This window comes from Aythya fuligula, chromosome 8, assembly GCF_009819795.1.
Source record: "Aythya fuligula isolate bAytFul2 chromosome 8, bAytFul2.pri, whole genome shotgun sequence".
NCBI lineage: Eukaryota > Metazoa > Chordata > Aves > Anseriformes > Anatidae > Aythya > Aythya fuligula.
This window is the reverse complement of record NC_045566.1, coordinates 24797495-24816959: the sequence shown is the minus strand read 5'-3', so window position 1 is coordinate 24816959 and position 19465 is coordinate 24797495. Positions and strand designations below refer to the sequence as shown.

Genomic DNA, 19465 nt, shown 5'->3' with positions numbered 1-19465 from the left:
ACGAACAGTAGACCACAAAACTGCAGTAAAAATTCCAATGAAAATCATATTAAAACAGAAAGTAACTGAGTTAAATATTTCAATATGATATTCATGTGCCTGCATTTGAGTCCGCATTGATGTACAAGCAAGAGTTTGAGAAATATACACATACAGAAGACAGGATATGGAGGACAGGCAGCCCTGTTCTTGTTTCCCAAGTTGATAAGCAAATGGTAAATATTTAGAAAGTGGAAGTCAGTAATGGAATTTCCGTTCTTTAATTTTGTTCACTGACACGTTGTCATTTGGAAATCTTGCTTTTTGGATACCAATTTTCAAGTGCACAGTTTTATATGTGTTTGGAGTCCTTAATACAATGGACACATGATTCTCATTGATATCAAATCTGTACCTACTCATTATCTATAACTTATATTTCAGGTTTCTAAAACTACATAACAAAGGCTTGGGCCAAGGCAGTATTTTTTATTTTATTTCATTTTTTACAATTACCTAGGTACCTACATATTTATGTCATCTATCTCTCTGATGGCATTAGGCCTTGAAATCCTCTGATAAAAGAATGGGAATAAAATATACTTTTGTATTTCATTCTCCTTAGAAAGTTATATTCTCCTAGTATATTTATTCAATTTTCATCATGTAATTAATTAATTTTGTTAACTGATATCCTAGTGAGCTTTAGCATTTTGATTATCCAGGGAAAAAAAAGATTTAAATAATTTATAAAATTTAATGCAAAAAGACTTGGTTTACAAAGCTGAAAATATCTTGGAACACTGTTTTATTTCTGCATTACTGCCATTCAGTAGCTGTAAGAGCCACTGAAGTTACAGAATTGTATTTTAGTGTACTTATCAAGGCATAAATGTTTTCCTTAGTGCCCTATAACGCTGAGAGCCTTAAAACTGTCTGCTAGCTAAAAATTGTTCTTCTTAATCCTTGTAAGCAGTATATGCTATTTAGGTGTTGCGGTTTACAAATGCAAATCAATTGTAGGCAGAAATAATCCATATTAAATTAACATATTTTGTGCCAAAACTTGACTAGCAATTGCAGTTTATACAGTTTCTGAATGTATTAGTCAGCATTTGATCCCTGTCCCCTGTGCCTGTGGTATGCACCAGTTTCAATGAGTACAGAAGATGAGAGAAATATTGGGAAGTCAGCTCCATTGAGAAGTTACTTACTATTGTACAGTGGATATAAAGCTGTACTGTCCTGAGTTGCCGCACATACCTGTCAGAGAAGGTAATTTGACGCAATTTTAGGGTGGCTATATTTCTACTCTCCATAAGGAAATAAGAACATTATAAGGAAGAATAATAGTACTGAAATGCAGTTAGGCAATCTACCAATGCAAACACCTCCTTCCCTTTTTTCCTGTCCTGATGTTTAAAATCTGGAAACATCACGATAGAGACATTTACCTCAGTTTTACAGCAGTCTCAGTAAGCCAAAAAGGCTGTCAGATGCTGTAAAGCCTTTCCACACAGCCAGGAAGACTGAAGGAGTCTTGGTGTTTGTAAATCTATGACAGACTACTAATTTCATGCTACCATTTCCAAAGCTATTAGAATTTAGACACAGGTCAGAGGACAAGGAGGAAGAAAAAAACACATATTGCTAGGATTTCACAGATAATCTGTGAAATAAATAAATCAGTCATTTAAGAGAATACTTCAAGTAATTTACCGTTCTGATGCTTGGATGGTGACACAAGATGTCATTTAACCTGCAGAATATTGAGGACATAATAGCACGTTATGCTACAAAGATGCAGTGAATTTGCATGTTTTATTCCTTTCATACAGTGAGAAAGGCAAAGAACATAGCCCTGTATTGTACCGCTGAACACTTGGAGTCAAGAAAGAATGGATTACAATCTATGTTCTTACAGTTTAACACATTACATGAAGGTTTGCCCTTGGACAGAATTCTGAAAAATGTCTACATTACAAATGTTCATTGCCAAAACTTGTAGCAATAGTTGGGCAATCCTCCTATATCACTTGTGCACAAGCAGTCTTAGCTGCTTGTATAAGTACTGTGCACTCTCACTACAAGAGGCAATTTTGCAGAAGACATGATGTACTTGTATGTGGGAGCTGGAACCTTAAGACAGCAAGCATCACTACATCCCTAGAGCACATCGTCACAAGTATTTTGCCTGCAGAAGTAAATTATGTGATGCTGCTTTTCAAGAAGCAGAACAGATAACTCTTAACATTAAAAATGAGGAAATTATCAAAAACACAGAATGGGTTAGTTGTTAGTATATAAGAAATTTGAAAATCAAATTTTCATTTTATTATTCCTACCATTAAAATCAGCTTACAGTCTCATAACTTCAATTCTATGTATAGGGCTGCTTATCATACAAAGTATTAAAAATTATTCAACTATGTCTTAACTGCCACCAGTTACAATTACATGGAAGAAAATAATCTCTGCACCATAGGTACAACGGCTTCCAGATGCAAAAGGGAAAAATAGAAGTAGAAAAAGGATGTTATACACAATGCAGCTTAATTTTAAGTTGCTATATCAGATGGTTATTTTAACAGGAAAGATTAATATGTAATTGCAACTGAAAATATGATGCTGTATTGGCAAATTATTGCAATATTATAACTACATATGCTGCATTGTTATTGCATTACCTATGATGGACTGTTAATATACAGAGTTAGAACCTGTAAGTCACTTAATTTTAAATGCCTCCTTTCTTAAATATATGTATTTTCATCCAAACATATAATCGTTTACAATCACTGGTCATACGTGGAAAAGGTGGTATTCCCATTCTGCAGCTAGTGGTAAAGATTAAGAGATCTGTACTACTTCCTTTGAATTATGTGGGAAGACCTCTGATTTCATGTAAGCATGATTGAGGTTCAAAAAGTGTGCCCTAAAATGAAGTGTTTGTGGCAAAAATATAGAATTTTAATCTTGGAGTTATAATTCATATATTAAACACTAGACTGTCTTCCTTAACGTCTCTCTCAAAACCAGTTGGGAATTAGAGGATACAAAGTAAAGGTAAAAGAATAAATGCAAAGGATGGAAAGACTCACTATAGAGTACAGGTATCTTTTCCTAACTTAACTGCATTCCTCTTTTTAATACTTATTTCTTAATTAGTATCTTACTATCTTAATAGTAGGATTGGAATTAATAAAGACAAACATGCAGACCTCTGTGACTGACTAACATGCAGAAGCTAATGAAATAAGATTAAGAGAAAATGAGCTGTTATTTTTCTTTTGTAAAACAAAACATTTATACTCCTCTTTTACATTATATTCTGCTCTGAAATTCTATCAGAAGAATGTACAGAGATGTGGCTCATCATTCTACATAAATGTTGATTTTGATCATAGGGCAGTCACTTGTCCTTTTGATTAAGGATAATCAAAACAAAAATTTTCAGGTTAGGACACATCCTTTGCATATGTGTCTATACAATTCTTATACTGCACTGGAGCTTTGTCTCTAGTGTTTAGTCAGTCATAAATAATAGGTACTAAAGTGAGAAAAACTCTAGGTGCAATCAAAAGCTAAAAAAAAAACAAAACACACAAAACAGTTGAAGCATTGCAATGCAGAATTTTAGAGATTTAGAGGCTTCTAAGTAGAAATAATTGCAGGTAGAAGAATTTTGCCAGCAGGCTATGCTGCTGTATGAGCTTATGACTTGTATGCAGATTCAGTGAAAAACTAGAATTATTAAAAAGATAAATTCTGTAGGACAGGAGGCTTATCTCCTCATCTGTGTTAGTGTAATGTAAAAATTAAATTAAGCCAACCTTGGAAGAAGAAAAAAGCAGCAACAGGATCTCTATGTAGGATTCCAAGGTACTTAAAAATGCAATAGAAGGAACCAGAAACATTATTCTTTGAAAAAATTGAAAACTTAATTTCATGAAGCTCTTCATTAGAGCTGAGAGAATGAGTTGACTAGTTAATGCAATTAGAATTCTTCATTTGAGCTGTCTTACTAACTAGGTCATAGCAAGGAAATATACGGTCATAGGGAAGCAAGGAACTGCTGTATTAAAAACACAGATTTAAGAAGTATACACATGAGTTAAATTATGTAAATTATGTTAAATAACAGTAATAAAAATAGTCAGGCCATAGTGTCATATATTCTATTCACATTTTTATGTGTGTGTTTACATCTGTGAGACAAATCATCCTCCTGAAATTCAGCTACTAGGAGAGACTCCATATATGGTATTGGAATATTGCATATGTTCCTTATTTTGCTTATATATATATATATATATACACACATATATATATTTCTTTCCTTTTCTTTCCTTTTCTTTGAAGGGAAATATCTGGGAACAAATTCTGAGAATACCCTTCCTACTTGAAATAATAAATGCTGTCCCTTTCATCATCACGGTAAACCTATTTGAATTAATACATTTGCACATTACACTTTTACAGCTGCACAAGTACTCTTAATCTTTATTGAAGTAAAAGTAAGTCTTTTATGGATGTTAGGTCTATGGCTATGGGAATCAACATTAGTCAACAAGAAGAAGAAGGCAGTTTTCTACTTAAATGAAAACAATACATAACACTTTCTCCCCAAAAGGGGGCAAAAAACCCCAAAGACCTGAAACTCAAATTACGGTGCAATCAACAAAATCAACCAGCTAAACATAAAAATCCAAGAATCTCTTGTGTCTGCACTGGCAAGTGATTTTCTGTATTTTACCATATTGTTTAATATACAGTTCATCAAAAAGAAAAAGTGTTCTTTAAAGCCTTATACTAGAAACACATTAATAAGATAAATATTTTTACTGAGTGTTTCATTGCTGCTAGTTTCTTGAATAGGAAACTTTTAATGAATTTGCTAATTTTTCCTTCAGATTTTCTGGCCAGTCCTAAGAAACCTGTTTATTCCTGTATTTTTAAATTGTTGGCTGGCAAAGCACGCTTTGGAGAATATGATTGTAAGTATGACAAAACAACAACAACAACAAAACCTCAAAAACTCATTCATACTTTCTATTTTCTTAGTATATTGTCTTTAGTGGGATTTTGGCATTGCAGTCCACTGTCCAACTTTGTTAGGAAGCTAACCAGATCTGTAGTTACATTATACAAATGGTCAAACATTGCTAAAGCTGCATTCTCCATCAAAATTAGAAACAAAAATGATGTCAAGTGGAATCTCAAATTAGCATAAATTGGTACTGTGCCAATGAGGCAAAGTTAGAATGTCTGGTTCTTTCGCTACTCTATTCGTATACAATTACAGGGAACTCAAGTGCTATGCCTTAATTGGTCCTTGCAGCCTGTAATTTGTAAGCTAGATATGAGCAGACAAACCTTGAGGCAGCTTGCAATAGTACCAAAAGTATCAAAATTGTGCTGGGATGAACGAAGAACTAGTTAAATATTCACTAAATTACAGCTGTCTCTTTTGCACTCTTCAATGTGATCAGCAAATTCTAAGTGCATTTGAATGAGTGTATTTTATCAGGGCACTATATAATTCCACTATATAGAATCAGTTCTTATTTATTAATTCAAAGCCAAAAATAACAGCTATTTTCCATTAATGTAGAATGATCTTCACAGAGCCATCCAACGTACACAGTCTGCAATGTTTAACCAAGTCCTCATTTTAATATCCACCTTACTGTGTCTTATCTTCACTTGGTAAGTGGCCAAAATCCCTTTGTGTTTATTATTATATATATTGACTTTTCTCACTTCAGTACATGATGATAAAACAGGCATTTTGGGAATCATGCATTGAAATAAAAAGAATAACATGCTTGCAATGAAAGCGTTAATTAGCACCTAGTACTGTTGGAGTCTTGATACTCTAGGTTTGGAAACAATGTGCATGCATGGGAGTGAGACTTACTCTCACTCTAAGGAAGGAAACACATATGATGCAAAAGCACAGGAGAAAGGGGAGGGGGGAAATACACATACATACTAAGAGTGCATTCTCAGTGGTAAAGTTGCTTGAAGAGTACCAATGGAAGTACAAAGTATTTTGCCAGACAGAGTGCCTTTGGGTTAGCACACAGATAAAGATTTGTCTGTCGTCTGGGGACAGTGATTTGATTTTCTCTTTATTTCTTTAGCTTGTTCTTGATAGCTGCTGTTAGGTGCCTCCTAACTCTTTTGGTAATAACAGTGTAAAATAAATAACATATGGCCTTTTTCAGTCCTGTCCCTTTCTATTCTTTGTTCAGGAAGAGGAGTTTGTTCTAGCCAGTGGCTAAATGAATGGTCCTTTGTTTTATGGCCATACAATTCCATGACAAATGCTATCAGTTCTAGTAAGCTAGTAACAACATTTCCTAAGAATTGACTGTGATCATTCCTGGTTGATATGGTACAGAAGATGCAGCTAAAATGGAACATCCTGCTCACCACCAGAAATTTTAATAAAGAACAGTAAAACATGAAGAAAATGGCAAGCTCACCTGAAGTAATCATGTCTGCTCTCAACAGCTGTAGATAGCAGCTCATTACAGATCATTATATACTGACCTAGTATTGACCCCACTAGACTGCAAAATAAGCTAAATAGGCTGAGAATACTCATTAATGCAGGAACTAAGGAAATTAAGTACTTTTGGAATGACCAAGAATAGATGTTCAAGCATTTGAAGCTTGCCTAAGACTGGGGTTCTGTTTAGGCATTTTTTTTTACTATTGCTTACATATACAAAAATGGTGTTTTTATATTTTTTTAGCCCATCTATGTATGACCTTTATTATAAGGTCATACCTTTGTTATTAAGGTATGACCTTGTATTACAGAGTATATTTTAAACATACCTAAGAAATTCTTTGTAAACAGTCAAAATCAGCTTAATGTCTTCAAATTATATTATATCCATAGTAAATTTGAGGGAGTAACTCAATTTAGGAGACATCTTTTAGAGATTACATGAATTTTGTCATGTTGAAGGAGAAGCAAAGTCTGTTTCTGGAATCTGCCCACTTGAGGTTGGGTTTGATCTCAGGCTGTTCTCTTGTACTTTCTGCAATAGCAAGCAGTAACCGAGTGACTGTATTTCCCCCAGACACATATGGGACTATTTATGGGTTTATCTATACATGTAATAGAACATATTAAAAAAAAAAAAAAAAAAAAAAAAAAAAAAGTTTTGAGCTAGCATCAGTCAGTTTTCAAAAACACATTTTGGTGACATTTAGAGATATTACCTTGGTCCACAGAGTAGCACAGTAATGCAAAATTGATAAGCCTAGCTTAGTAGTTTGAATACTGTGTGTATGGTTTCAGAGCAATTACACTCATCCATACTTTTGAACTTTCCCCTTACAGTATTTTCGGTACTATGGAGACATGTGCATGGTGTGCTTTTGGTGGTACTGCTATGTCTACCTACTATGTCTACCTCCCCAGCTTTAAAGTTAATGAGATAATGCCTTCCAGGCACTGCATGTATTAAATTGTAATTAAATTAGTAGTTGCTGGTTGACAGCCTTACTTTTACCTTCTCAGTACTAGTGAAGTCTATATAACTTTACAACACAGGTTTCTGTTCAAAAGTTTGCCTTTTCTAGCAGACACATAGAAGGAAGAGGCACTAAACTTCTTAAGGGAATTACATCATTTTATAGGAAGTCTGAGATGGAATGAAGAACAGAAGGACTCCTCTTTCTACTTATTTTTACCTTCTTGGTTAGTCTGCTGCACTAAGAAAGTGTAGCAAAACTGCTTTCTTACTGCTTTAAGTGAGACTGACAGCTTTTGTAAGACTTGTGATGATCCTTTCTATGAGAAAATTTAAAATAAATTAATGCTGAAACATAAGCACACAATCAAGCACTAATCAAGTAATTAGTCCACATTTAAAAGACATGTTCCTTTTTTTTATTTTTTATTTTTAGCTTTGTGTGTGTATGTTTTTAATACCTTTAAAATATTGTTTTTGCTAGGTAACTGAAATGGGAAAGAGTTGCTTACTTTCTTGTGTAACTACAGTTTTGCAAGGAGTACAAAACAGCTGGATTTGTACCAGCTTGTTGGAGCTGACACGTTTCCACAGATAGTTCTGAAAGTACAATTTTGCTGCAGAGTGTATTCTAAAGACTTTTCTGAGAGCTCACATGTTTACAGAGTAAGAGGTTATTTATGTCAGGAGATACTTCTGTCTGATCTTTGTGTGCACGCAAGTCTAGTGAGCAGCAACATGCCATGCTAGTTCTGTCTAGGCAGAGCTGAAATAATTCTTTCTTAAATGTGGAGGGAATGTTCAGTCCCATCATTTAGAAATGCCACAGCACACCCAGGACCCTGGAGATGAATCTGGCTGGACCTCCTGACCTCCCACTGCTTTACAATGGAGGGAGAAGATTAAGTGTGTTTAAGAACAGTACATTTTCCCTTCTAATATATAGACAATAGCATCACATTTGCTACCATTTGATTGATCATCTTTCTCAACAGAAATTACTTACGCTAGCTGAAATGAAGCAGCAATATTTATAGAAAACATTAAAAAAAAAAAGAAAAAACATAAAAGTAGCTCTTCCTCATCAACTTTGCTACTATCTTGATATGTGCTTTCAAAATAATCAAACTTCTGATAGCTAGCAGAAAACCCACAGAAAATGAATTAAAATCTGCCTCATGCATCATCATCAAAAACATCAGTTACAATTCAGAGGTCTTGTAAGTGGTAGTGTCACATTCCAACCAATGTTTTATATCTCAAAAATAAGCTTTCAGATTAAATATTTAAAAAAATACGTATATTTTACGTATATATATACAAACATCTATATTTTACAATATTTATAAAGTCATTATTCAAGCTGTCCTTTGTGCTTAGAATTTAGCTGGAAAAAGCTCTTACATTTTTGCACACAGCTGACAATTTTTGGTGTTATTACAGAACAAACAGTAATCACATAACAAGATTTGTTGTCTACGCTGTTCTTTGATTTTTGATAATTGTTTATGGATCTGGGGGTAGAACTCATCTGCAGACTAGCAAATTCATAAGCCTAACTCCATGTATCTGCAGTTTACAGATTACCTACAGGGATTTTAAAATCTTTTCTTCTGATTCCAAGGATATGTTAGGCTATCAATAATTTATCTTTCTTTAAATATGACAGTGATCTTCTAAGTAAAAGAAGTGCCCACCTGTATGACAAAATGTTCAGCAATTACTGTTAGACTTTTAGTCAAAGTATATGTTGTGTCATTTAGCTAATGGATGTTTGCATTTGCTTGCCAAATGGAATACTAATTACTTCTGTAAACTCTACAGTTTACAAATAACAGTGAATGACTATTTCAGGCATCTTTCTATAACACAGTGAATCATCTATTAAGACTTACTTTGTTTTTTAAATCAATGTTAATCATATACTACCAGTGTAGAATAATTAGCTTGTGAAAAAAGTGGCTACAAACAGATTATTTTTTTTTCTTGCTGAAGAACATAAGAAGCCTGCACAAACTTTACTCATTGAAAGCTCACTGAGGAAAATCTTAACATTACCTATCCTTCAGTGCTTTCAACGTCAGAAAATGACGATATTTCCACAAACTCACTTACAGAATACCTGTAGTATGCCAATACTGTAGCTACAAAGTCAATTAAAAATTCTCATCTGAAGGAAACAGTAGGAATAAGTTGCTTGTAAGGATGAAAACATATCCAGACAACAACCCAGTCCAAACAAGGCAAACCTTCAGACTTTGAACACTATGTTACAGAAGACAAAAAAAAAAAAAAAAAAAAAAAAAAAAAAAAAAAAAAAAAAAGGGAATAATCTCACTTAGTGTTAAAAAGAACGGGGCACCTCAATGCTCCAGTTCATTTTATTATCAATAAGAGAGGCAGCCACCTCAGAATGCAGTGCAGATCTGAAGCCAACTAATTCACTACATGCAGGTCTAATTCTCTGCCCTTCTGTGTTGCTTATAGCGGGAGCTGATAATGGCAATTCTCCAAGAAAGATGCCTAACATTAAGTAGGATGAACTCAGAGAGTGTTGGTGGATTATGTAATGTAGAATAATGTTTTTTTTTTCTTTTTTTTGTTTTTGTTTTTGTATCTACACTTCTTTCTATGCTGTAATGTTTTGTTGTACAGCATAGCCAGTTCTCAGGTCCAATCTCAGTTTATGATTTAGAGAGATTATTTGCATTCAAAAACAGCACAAAATTAAACTGCGATTATGTCATTTAGTTTGATCAAATCCAATGATTTGATCATTGGTAAATGGTAAAGCCCATTTAGAACATTAATTGAAAGGCCTAAGTAACTGTAAATAATAAAAAATAAATTATTCAACTATTACAAGAATCCCACAAAGTATTAAATAATAGCAGTTGTTCTTCTCTGTCTCTGAAATGAATCAGACCTGTCAGGAACTTGCCTGTTTCCAACAAAGGACCTCTATTTTCTGTTTTGAAATATCCCTATGCAGTGCTCTCCAAACAGAAAAATCCGGTCTTAGAAGTAAGCCAGGTAGTACTTCAGGTGGTCAAGAGCAGTAAGTACTTCCCAAATTCATTGTACCAACTTTCCCCATGTCCTGTTTCTTGGTTGCTGAAATCAGGGTGGGGGATAGGGATAGTTTTCCTGTGAGTGTGTACAATTGAGTTCTACTTCAGACTCTACCTTAATGCTACGTTAAGTGATGGAACAATAAAAAGGTTGTGAAGCCTCTGGAAAGTCAACAAAACATTTCTCAAAACATACATTTGTTATTTGTGGGCAACTGATCTTTAAATTCAATAAAAGTTTATCTAAAATATTATTTTCTGGGAAAAAAGTGTAGATGAACAGGGAGACAACATTTTCATCAACTTCAGTAGGACAGAAATGTATTTATTGATATAATGTAAATTGTATTTTAGTAGAAGATTGTGGAGGAATTCAGAGTTGGCCCTGATTTCTGGCATCAAATGCAGTAGTCAAAGTCTTACTGATTTCACTGTGGCTGTGCCACATTTCTGTGTGTCTGTAGTGCCCAAGTATTTCCAAGGTTGTATATGGATATCATTTAAGCTGTAACAATATTATTTTTTGATGGTCATATATGCCATTTGAAAAACAAAACAAACAAACAAAAAAAAGGCATTCCTGAACTGTAAATTCACTTGTTAAAATTAACCAATAAATAAGTATTTTGAGATTTAAACTATTAAACAGACATTTAAATAGTAAAGCAAACTGCTGATTACATTGTTGGTTCATGTTTGTCATGAAACGACAAAGTAACTGCTTTGCATCTTGGATGGATGTCATGAGTTGGTGATCCTTATCTCATAATTAAGGGAATCAGCCAAGACAATTAATGAATAGATTGATATATGTTGTTTTCAGGTATTTGGTTCAGGCCATGAAGTGGCAGAGATAGCTGAGGATAGCTGAACATGAATCAGCACATTTTTATCTGTAGATTAACTGTTGAGCTTTCAGCAAGGCCAGCTCTTTGCTTCTGTATGATAGATATGAACAGGCAAAAGGGATATATTTAGCCAGAGGTAGTATTTCAAGTCAAAAATTTACTGCAAAGAATACTGTATGACATTATTACATCCTGAAGAGAAAACAAAAGGACAAATTAGTCCAATGTTTTTAATTTCGTCACAGATTTTAAAAGTTTGCTAGTAGCTAATTACTATTGTATACTCTATATCACTTCTCAAGCATATGTTGGCAAGAATTATTTAATCAGGTTTGAATTTCCACTGAGAAAGCTGATTTGTGATCCAGTCTGCTGGATCTGCTAAAAGCATGTTATTTAAAGATAATTTTTCTGTTAAAATTTTCAGATCAATAGTCATTTCCCCCCACCCCCTAACCCCTGATTGAAACTGTGCAGTTGTCAGAAATGCATACTGAGCATATGTTTTGTTAGGTACAGAAATTGCTAAGGTAGCTTTGTAAAATCTGCTTTATCAGAACCATGTGAAAACACAGTATTGCCACAAGTAGTTGACAGTCTAGATTATTTAAATGAAACAAAATTTATATAAAACTCCTATTGTTTATAATGGAATAAGGTCTTCTTGGATCGGCCACATCTTTCGCACCTTTGCTAGCAATGGGGATCATTTGCTTACGTTAGTTAGTACTATTAGTACTTGTAGGCCAAAGCCTTTCAGAAAGCTTGATTAGAACAGGTAACGAAAAATTACAATGATAAAATGTAATAAAAAGAAAGTTTCATGGATTAATGATGCCCTTGCTTATTTTAATGCAACTATTGTATTGCTACAATTGTCATATATAAATTTATACTCTTCTTTCATTTGGATGATAGAGTGGTATTTGTCATTATACATTTTAAAAAAGATTTTTACATTTTAAGTTCAAGAGTTCAGATCTTAAAAAAGCAATATGGCTGATCAAAACTGTTAGAGTGTTGCTTAAAGAGTATAGGATACAAGCTACTAAAAACTGGTGAGTTGTTTATGGAAGGCGGAATAGAAATCATGTTTATTGTAGGGCAGAGCAGAATTACAAAAGCCCAATCAGAAGTCTTCTTGGCTACCCATCAAACATGGTTTCTATGGAAACTCAGATAATTATACAGTGATTTTCATGCTATTTTAGTTAATAATTTGGTAGTGACATAATATTTCCTTTGTTAATCTTTTTAGATGTTTCTACATAGTTATTTCTAAAATAATTAGGTCAGAGTCTTTCCCATGCTGCTTGCAGGGAATTCTTTGTGCAACAGATGTAATAGAACATTTAAAACTAGATGCAGAGACCAGTGAAATTAAAAATAATTTGAGTAGCCTGTTTATTGTGGTCTGTGGTGCAAAGTCATAAAGATTAGGTAGTTCAATCTGTATTATCTTCTGAGTGTGAAAGATACCATTTGTAGTCACCTTCTTCTGAAAATAAAATAATCAGAAAGGCTAAATGGTAGTTTAGAAATCTGCCCTTCACAAAGCTTCTATAAAATGGAGTGTCAAAATCAGATTATTTATAAGCAAATCTTACTTTTATTTTTCCTGATTTTTTTTTCATATGTAGAGAAATATTAAATTAAAGAAATAAGCAATATGATTGAAGGATTCCTGTTGTTTTACTATACCCTGGAAGATGAGTAGGGGGCTTTAGGTAGTTGTGATATTTTCAAGTTACAATCAAAGCCTTGTTGATTTTCTAGCACAGGTTGTTGCAGATCATTAGGCTGAAAAGTAGTTCCAAGGTGAATTTAGATAACGTGGGCAAAGAGCCCCCACAGGGAGCCTTGAGACATAGGAAACTACAGATGTAAAATTGAGAAGCATGCAAAGTCATGAAAATTATTGGAATATGGGTTCCCCAGTAAGTTTTCCATTCATTTGCAAATACACATGCACACATATCTGCTGCTGAATCACAGACTTGTAAGTAGATACCTTTTGTGGAATTGTAAATGTTGCATATGCAAAATATGCATGTTCTCTTCAGGTTAGGGTGACAAGAATAGCTTTGGTAAAATAAAATTGCTAGAATAAAAGTAGATCTGGAATGCAAACCGTGATTTGCAGATTGTGAAATACTTTATCATTTTATTGGTTAAATAAATACATAAATTTTAGGTTTCTCTTTGATTTTGGAGGACTTCTATAAAAGCAGATAAAGATCCTCTTAAAGAAGCAATTTAATACGTATACCAAGTGTTAAAAACTTGTCTTCCTTTTTTTTTATTTTTTCATTGCATGAAGGCATTGCATATCACATCCTTCTTTTTATCTTTGCAATTAAAAGAAAAATCTGATATTCCCATGCTGTCTTTGAGAGCATTTTATTATTTTAGACATTATCAAGCAGAATGCCATGTGTAGCAGCAGATGACTAATTAAGTTGAGGATATTACTTCACTATTTAAATTCAATGCCTGGCATCAACCCGTCATCACTCACTATTCCTGGCTCAAAAATGAAGTTGTCATTAGCATGCAGAATTAATATATATATATATGTATAATATTTCATTGACTGATTCATTAGCCTGACAAACTATTTACTTTACATTAGTGAGATTTCATGTTTGTGTTGGCTTATGCTAACACATTTAAATGTTATATTAGATGCCATCAGTTCTCTGATGAACAGTAATTACGTGTAGTGATTTGCTGACTTTTATTGTCTTTTACATATTCTAAATGTATTTTCAGAGTGTGGAGTTTAGCACAGTTAATATTTCTCAAATCAGAAAGTGAAGAATTAAAAAAGATGCAAATTTGGACTTACCAACAGAAGCTGGCACCAGCCACCAGGAATTACTTGCTCACATTAGGCATAGTTTTACTGACTATTGAAGGGATGTCTCTGAGACTTTGGCATAGTTAGAATTGCAATGTAAGATGATCTAAAATTAAGAAGAAAAAAAATTCATGCATTTAGGACAGTGATTTTTAAAAGAAAGAATTCTCATTTTGCTCTTCTGTATACTTGTATTCCATTAGAAATTGTTATGATGTTTAGCCAGATGTTCTTCAAACAGGTGAAGACTAGAGGGGTAAACAGTCATCCAAATATAGTACCACATTTGGTTGATAAACTTAAGTCAGATGTCCTTGGATTTCTCTAACTCACCTGTGTATGATATTCTTTCCACTAGCAATAGGGTTCCCGTTCCCCATGCCTGATGCAACATGACAAAATCACTTACTGAGCTTAAATAAAGCATATAAAGAATGAAAACTATGATTCATTATGAAAATGTTACATTTAAATGTAATCTCTGATAATTGCTTGTGGAAATCAACAGAAGTTTTTAACAGAACATACAAATTTGTCAACCACTTGACCTAATCATCACAATAAAAAGTAAATGTGGGTCAAAAAGTGTTGAAATTAATCTCCAAATGGTATTTCAACTTTAGTAAATTTGCATTTCTAGCACTGTCAACAGATACTAATTTCCATTCTTCCTCACCCTCCACAAAGTAGAAGTCTTATTAATAAAGGACATAATTCAAATAAATAGCAGAGAGATATAGGAAAAAAGCATAACTAACTAACTTCTGTTGGCTAGCAGCAGTCAGATAATAAAGTCTGTACTTCCTTTGGCAATAAAAACCTTCTCTTAAAAACAACTTAAAAATAGTAAATTATAGGGAGTTCTCAGCTTTGGTAAAGCATCCAATTGTATAGAATCATAGAATCATTTAGGTTAGAAAAGACCCTTTAGATCAAGTCTGACCATCATGTAACACTATACTTATAAAGGAACTTGAACCTAAGCCTAAAGTTGGATTTATGCTCCCATTATTTACAAAAACACAACTATATTTTTTGTTTGTGGAAGTTGAATATTTCTGAAACATACATGAAATATTATATATATACTGAACATCATAGTGGAAGTACCCGAGTCACAGCAATAAGGAACAAAAAAGAATTAGTATTCATTTACTAAACATTGAAGTAGTAACTGTGAGTTGATTTTGCAGACTGAATGCTTAACGACAGGCATGAAATCAAATTGTCAATTCCTTTGGGCACAGAGTACCATACCTAATTACATTCCACAGCAAAACAGTATGCATACCAATATATTACAAAAGGAATAGGAGATCGTATACAGGGTGAGGCTGTTTAAAAGCATCCAATGCATTATGGTCTCCTATAATTGCATGTATTCTACTACTTTGCTTAACTTCACAGTGCAAGAATAAAATTCTTCATGAAATTCCAATATATTTTTGAATTACCTTTCTCATATTATCAGAACATCTATCATTATCAGCTAATAAATATGGCAAATGATAATCAACTGCTGCTTACTTAGGAATAAAGAAAAGCAGTGAATGAGTATTGATAATTTGTTTTTCAGTTTACAGTGTGTTGATGTCAAACAATTAAATCCAGTCCTATATTTTGCAAGTTTTTTATCATTAGTTATAAGCAGTGAAAACAAATTAAATAGAAGGATTTTTTTCAGGGAAGTTCAAAATAAAAGAGGATAGAGTTATGTGTGGGTGTGTATGTACGTTTGAGTGTACATTTATGTACCTATCTGTATGTACATATACGTAAAAGGGGGCCTACAAGAAAGCTGGAGGGGGACTCTTTATCAGGGAGTGTAGAGATAGAACAAAGGGTAAGAAAAGACCTCCAAGATCATCTGGTCCAACATCCCCCTATCACCAATATTCCCTATCACCAATATTATAAGTGAAACATAAATAAGGAAAGGAGAACTCAGTTTATTCCATGTCCAGAAGTAAAACTGACTTTTGACAGAGCTTGGATATACCTGTTTAATAGATAATAGTCTAAGATAAACCAAAACCAATACTAAACAATAAAAGGAATATTGTTTGTCATCAGAGAAATGCTATGAGGCTGAAAATAAATAAAACCATGTTATCAGTAGCTTATGGACCATTTTGTAACATGGTAACAGTTATAAGGGGGTGAACACCTAAGACTGACCCTGTCTTGAATAGCTGTAAAACTTTTTTTTTTTTAATAAACTCTTTTCCTAAACATTTATTTAATTTCATGGCCTGGCTTATGTGGGATTAGATATTTAGTAAATTAGATATGTTGTGGACAGACTGTCAGAACAGACTGAAACTAAGGTGTTTTACCACCACAGGATCTGCACAAGGAATTGCATAAATCTAATAAGCTGCCATAAAGTAATATTGGCATCTGGGATTTTCCAGGAAACCAAATAAATGGTACTGAAAGATATTACACATTTCAGTGAGGTCTGGAAACACTTCTACCACAGGCAAGTTCAGTACATTATACATGTAAACATTAGAGAAGATACTTCAAGGACAGAAGCTGCAGGCTCATTTACAGAAAAATCAGTGTTTGTAAGGAGACTGAAGTATACTTAGTCTAGAATGGACAGAAATGGTTTTCCCTCCACAAGAGAAAGTCTGCTTGTGGAGCACAACTAAGGTATGCACACTGAATTATTATTACAAGTTCTTTAATGTAAGTGGAGTATCTCTTGGGACAATCCTTCTATGCTGTTTTTGATTATTCTTTCATTGAACATCTGCTACTGCTCTCAGTAGAAACAGGCAGTGAATTAAAGGAGCCTTTGCCTAACCTAATATGGACATTGCCATTTTTTTCTGTCAGTAGTTTAGAAACTTTTTCTCTATTCATCTAACTTGAAAATCATTTTGCCTGTTCTTACTAGATATCTCCTTCACTATCATAAAGAGGAAAGAAGCAGGAGAAGATCCTTAAAGGATTCCATACGAGTTCATAGATTTTTCTTCATTTTTGACTCTGGCAAAAGATAGGGTTGTAAACAATTTTGTCATTTAATGAAGAGGTTTTGGAGCATAATGAACTCTGCAGCTGTTCAAGTCAGTGACTAAACCTATTTTTAGTAAAATAAGTCCAACTATTAGTTGCAAGATAATAACATGCAGTGCACAAAAGTCTGAGGAGGTTTTTATTGTTTTGAGAGATCATAAAATGGTATGAGACTTCAGCTAACCTAGGGCTTGCCAATTGTACAAGATAATTGGCAATTGGCTACAACTCTGGTTTAATCAAAAGGCATCAATAAATAAATGTTTGGTTCTTGCTATGACTGAAAAACAGTTTGACACAGTTTTTCAGAAGATGTTCTCAGAGATTCAATGAACTATAGAACTGTCTGGGATACAGACATCTACAAGGCCAGAACATAGTAAGTAAGAATCCCTGTGCTCTTTTCTGAAAGTAAAAATTTAGTAAAAACTGAGCACGGTGAGTAGCTGTATATGGTACAGACTAGGAACTTCTCCCTCCCCAAAGTTGAGGCAGTTTCTACAGTTCATACACCACATCTTTGCACCTGCAGTATTTGACTTGGAACTAACATTGTTCAAAATCAATAAAAACCTAGAATAATGGGAGAGGCTGTCAATGTAAATTATAGATTCTGAGCACTTTTTCCATCTGGTAATGTCTGAAAAAACATAAGCGTCCCACAAAATCTTGATTCTCTGAAGCTATCCAAGCTAGGTGATTCTGTGGTTCTATACTTGGGAATACCATTTCAAGTAATTCTGAAAGTATATTCCAAAGAGTGGGAAGTGTATTTGATGGCCTGCTTGATCTTCATGGCTCCTGAGTAGCTCAGACACACTGTTGCCACAGATTAACAGCTACACCTGACAAAGATATAGAGCCAAAGATAACACGTGTGATGTTTAAAAATTTTCTGAGGAGTAATGAAGTCCAACATTTGGAACATAATTTTGTCCTCTGATTCATGTGGCTTAGCAAAGAGATTTGTTAGAAATACAGAAGCAGGAATGAAAAATGATCAATAGATTCTGGAAAATAGAGCAGGCTTGTTTTCTTTTGTAATTTATAGCTGTCCCTAGAACTTCAATGTGTGTAAGCCCACCTTACCTTCTCCTGAAAGGGGAAATAAAAAAGAGCCTATTTGGATTTAATCGACCTATGCAATGGAGACAGACTTTTCATAAACATAATCCTACCTGTTGTGCAAAATCTGGAAAGCAAGGTTTAAACATGCTTTACTATGATTGACCTGTGTAACAAAAAATCAATTATTGGAAGAGGGCATAGAATATTCCTAGGTGCCAGCACTCCCACTAGGCTGGGTAGTCCTCCTCTCACTTTTATTAGTACCCCCACCCCCCCCACTGCTCTCAAATAATGCATTTTTAATGATTCCATGCAAGAGAAAGTACCTTGGTAGAAAAGTCTGAGTCAATCAAGCTTATTTCATGACCTATTTACTATTTCCTTAGAAGTGGAGGATGTGAATTTGAATTCACAGACAGAGGATAAATATGAAGCTGGATCTTCCATATTCCAGTGGCAATCTAACAAATACTGATTAGGTCATTTAAAAATAAGCAAATATTAAAAATGATAAAAAGCAGTGCTTTCATAGTGGATATAACCTGAGTATTGATTTAGAGTTTTAAAAGATCGAGTTTCCATTTCTTTATTACTATTGTCTTCTCTTAGCCAACCTACTCTGATTCAAGAATATATATATTTTTAATGAATCTGATTATTAAAATCAGATTTTTAAAACGTTTAACATGATTAAAAATGACAAATCTGTCAAGTACATAGTCAAGCAACTTCTATGCTGATAGGGGTAAAATATCAGGGTTTGGAAATGCAAAATATTTTTCTACAAGTTACCTCAGAGCAATGTCAGATTCAGACAGATATCCAAGCAGTTTTAGAGGTAGTTTGCTTTTTTTTTTTTTTTTTTTCATTTTTTTATTTTGTCATTATAAGGATTTTTTATTACTTTCAACAATGACTTACGCTAAGTGGATAACTTTGGACTCTGTTCTGTTACATGGGAAGGAAATATATGCAAATCTGTCTCCAATTCCTATCCTGATTCTACATGCTGGGTTAGTTTCTTCTCATGTACATTTAGCAAATGTTTGGCTATTGAATCCTTCAATTGTTAATTTAATTTAAACATTTTGTTGGAAGAGGGAATATGGATGGTTTGCA

At 33.7% G+C, this 19465-nt stretch overlaps 1 protein-coding gene across 4 annotated transcripts in view; it reads left to right on the top strand.

Moving 5' to 3' along the window:
- KCNT2 (potassium sodium-activated channel subfamily T member 2) overlaps positions 1–19465 on the top strand; it is a 149304-nt gene that overhangs the window by 49476 nt on the left and 80363 nt on the right. For all 4 annotated transcript variants that reach the window (XM_032191885.1, XM_032191884.1, XM_032191883.1 and 1 more), the window contains exons 7-9: positions 4342–4416; positions 4893–4976; positions 5594–5688. In XM_032191885.1, coding sequence (XP_032047776.1) covers positions 4342–4416; positions 4893–4976; positions 5594–5688 — 254 coding nt within the window. The remainder of the gene's footprint in view (positions 1–4341; positions 4417–4892; positions 4977–5593; positions 5689–19465) is intronic.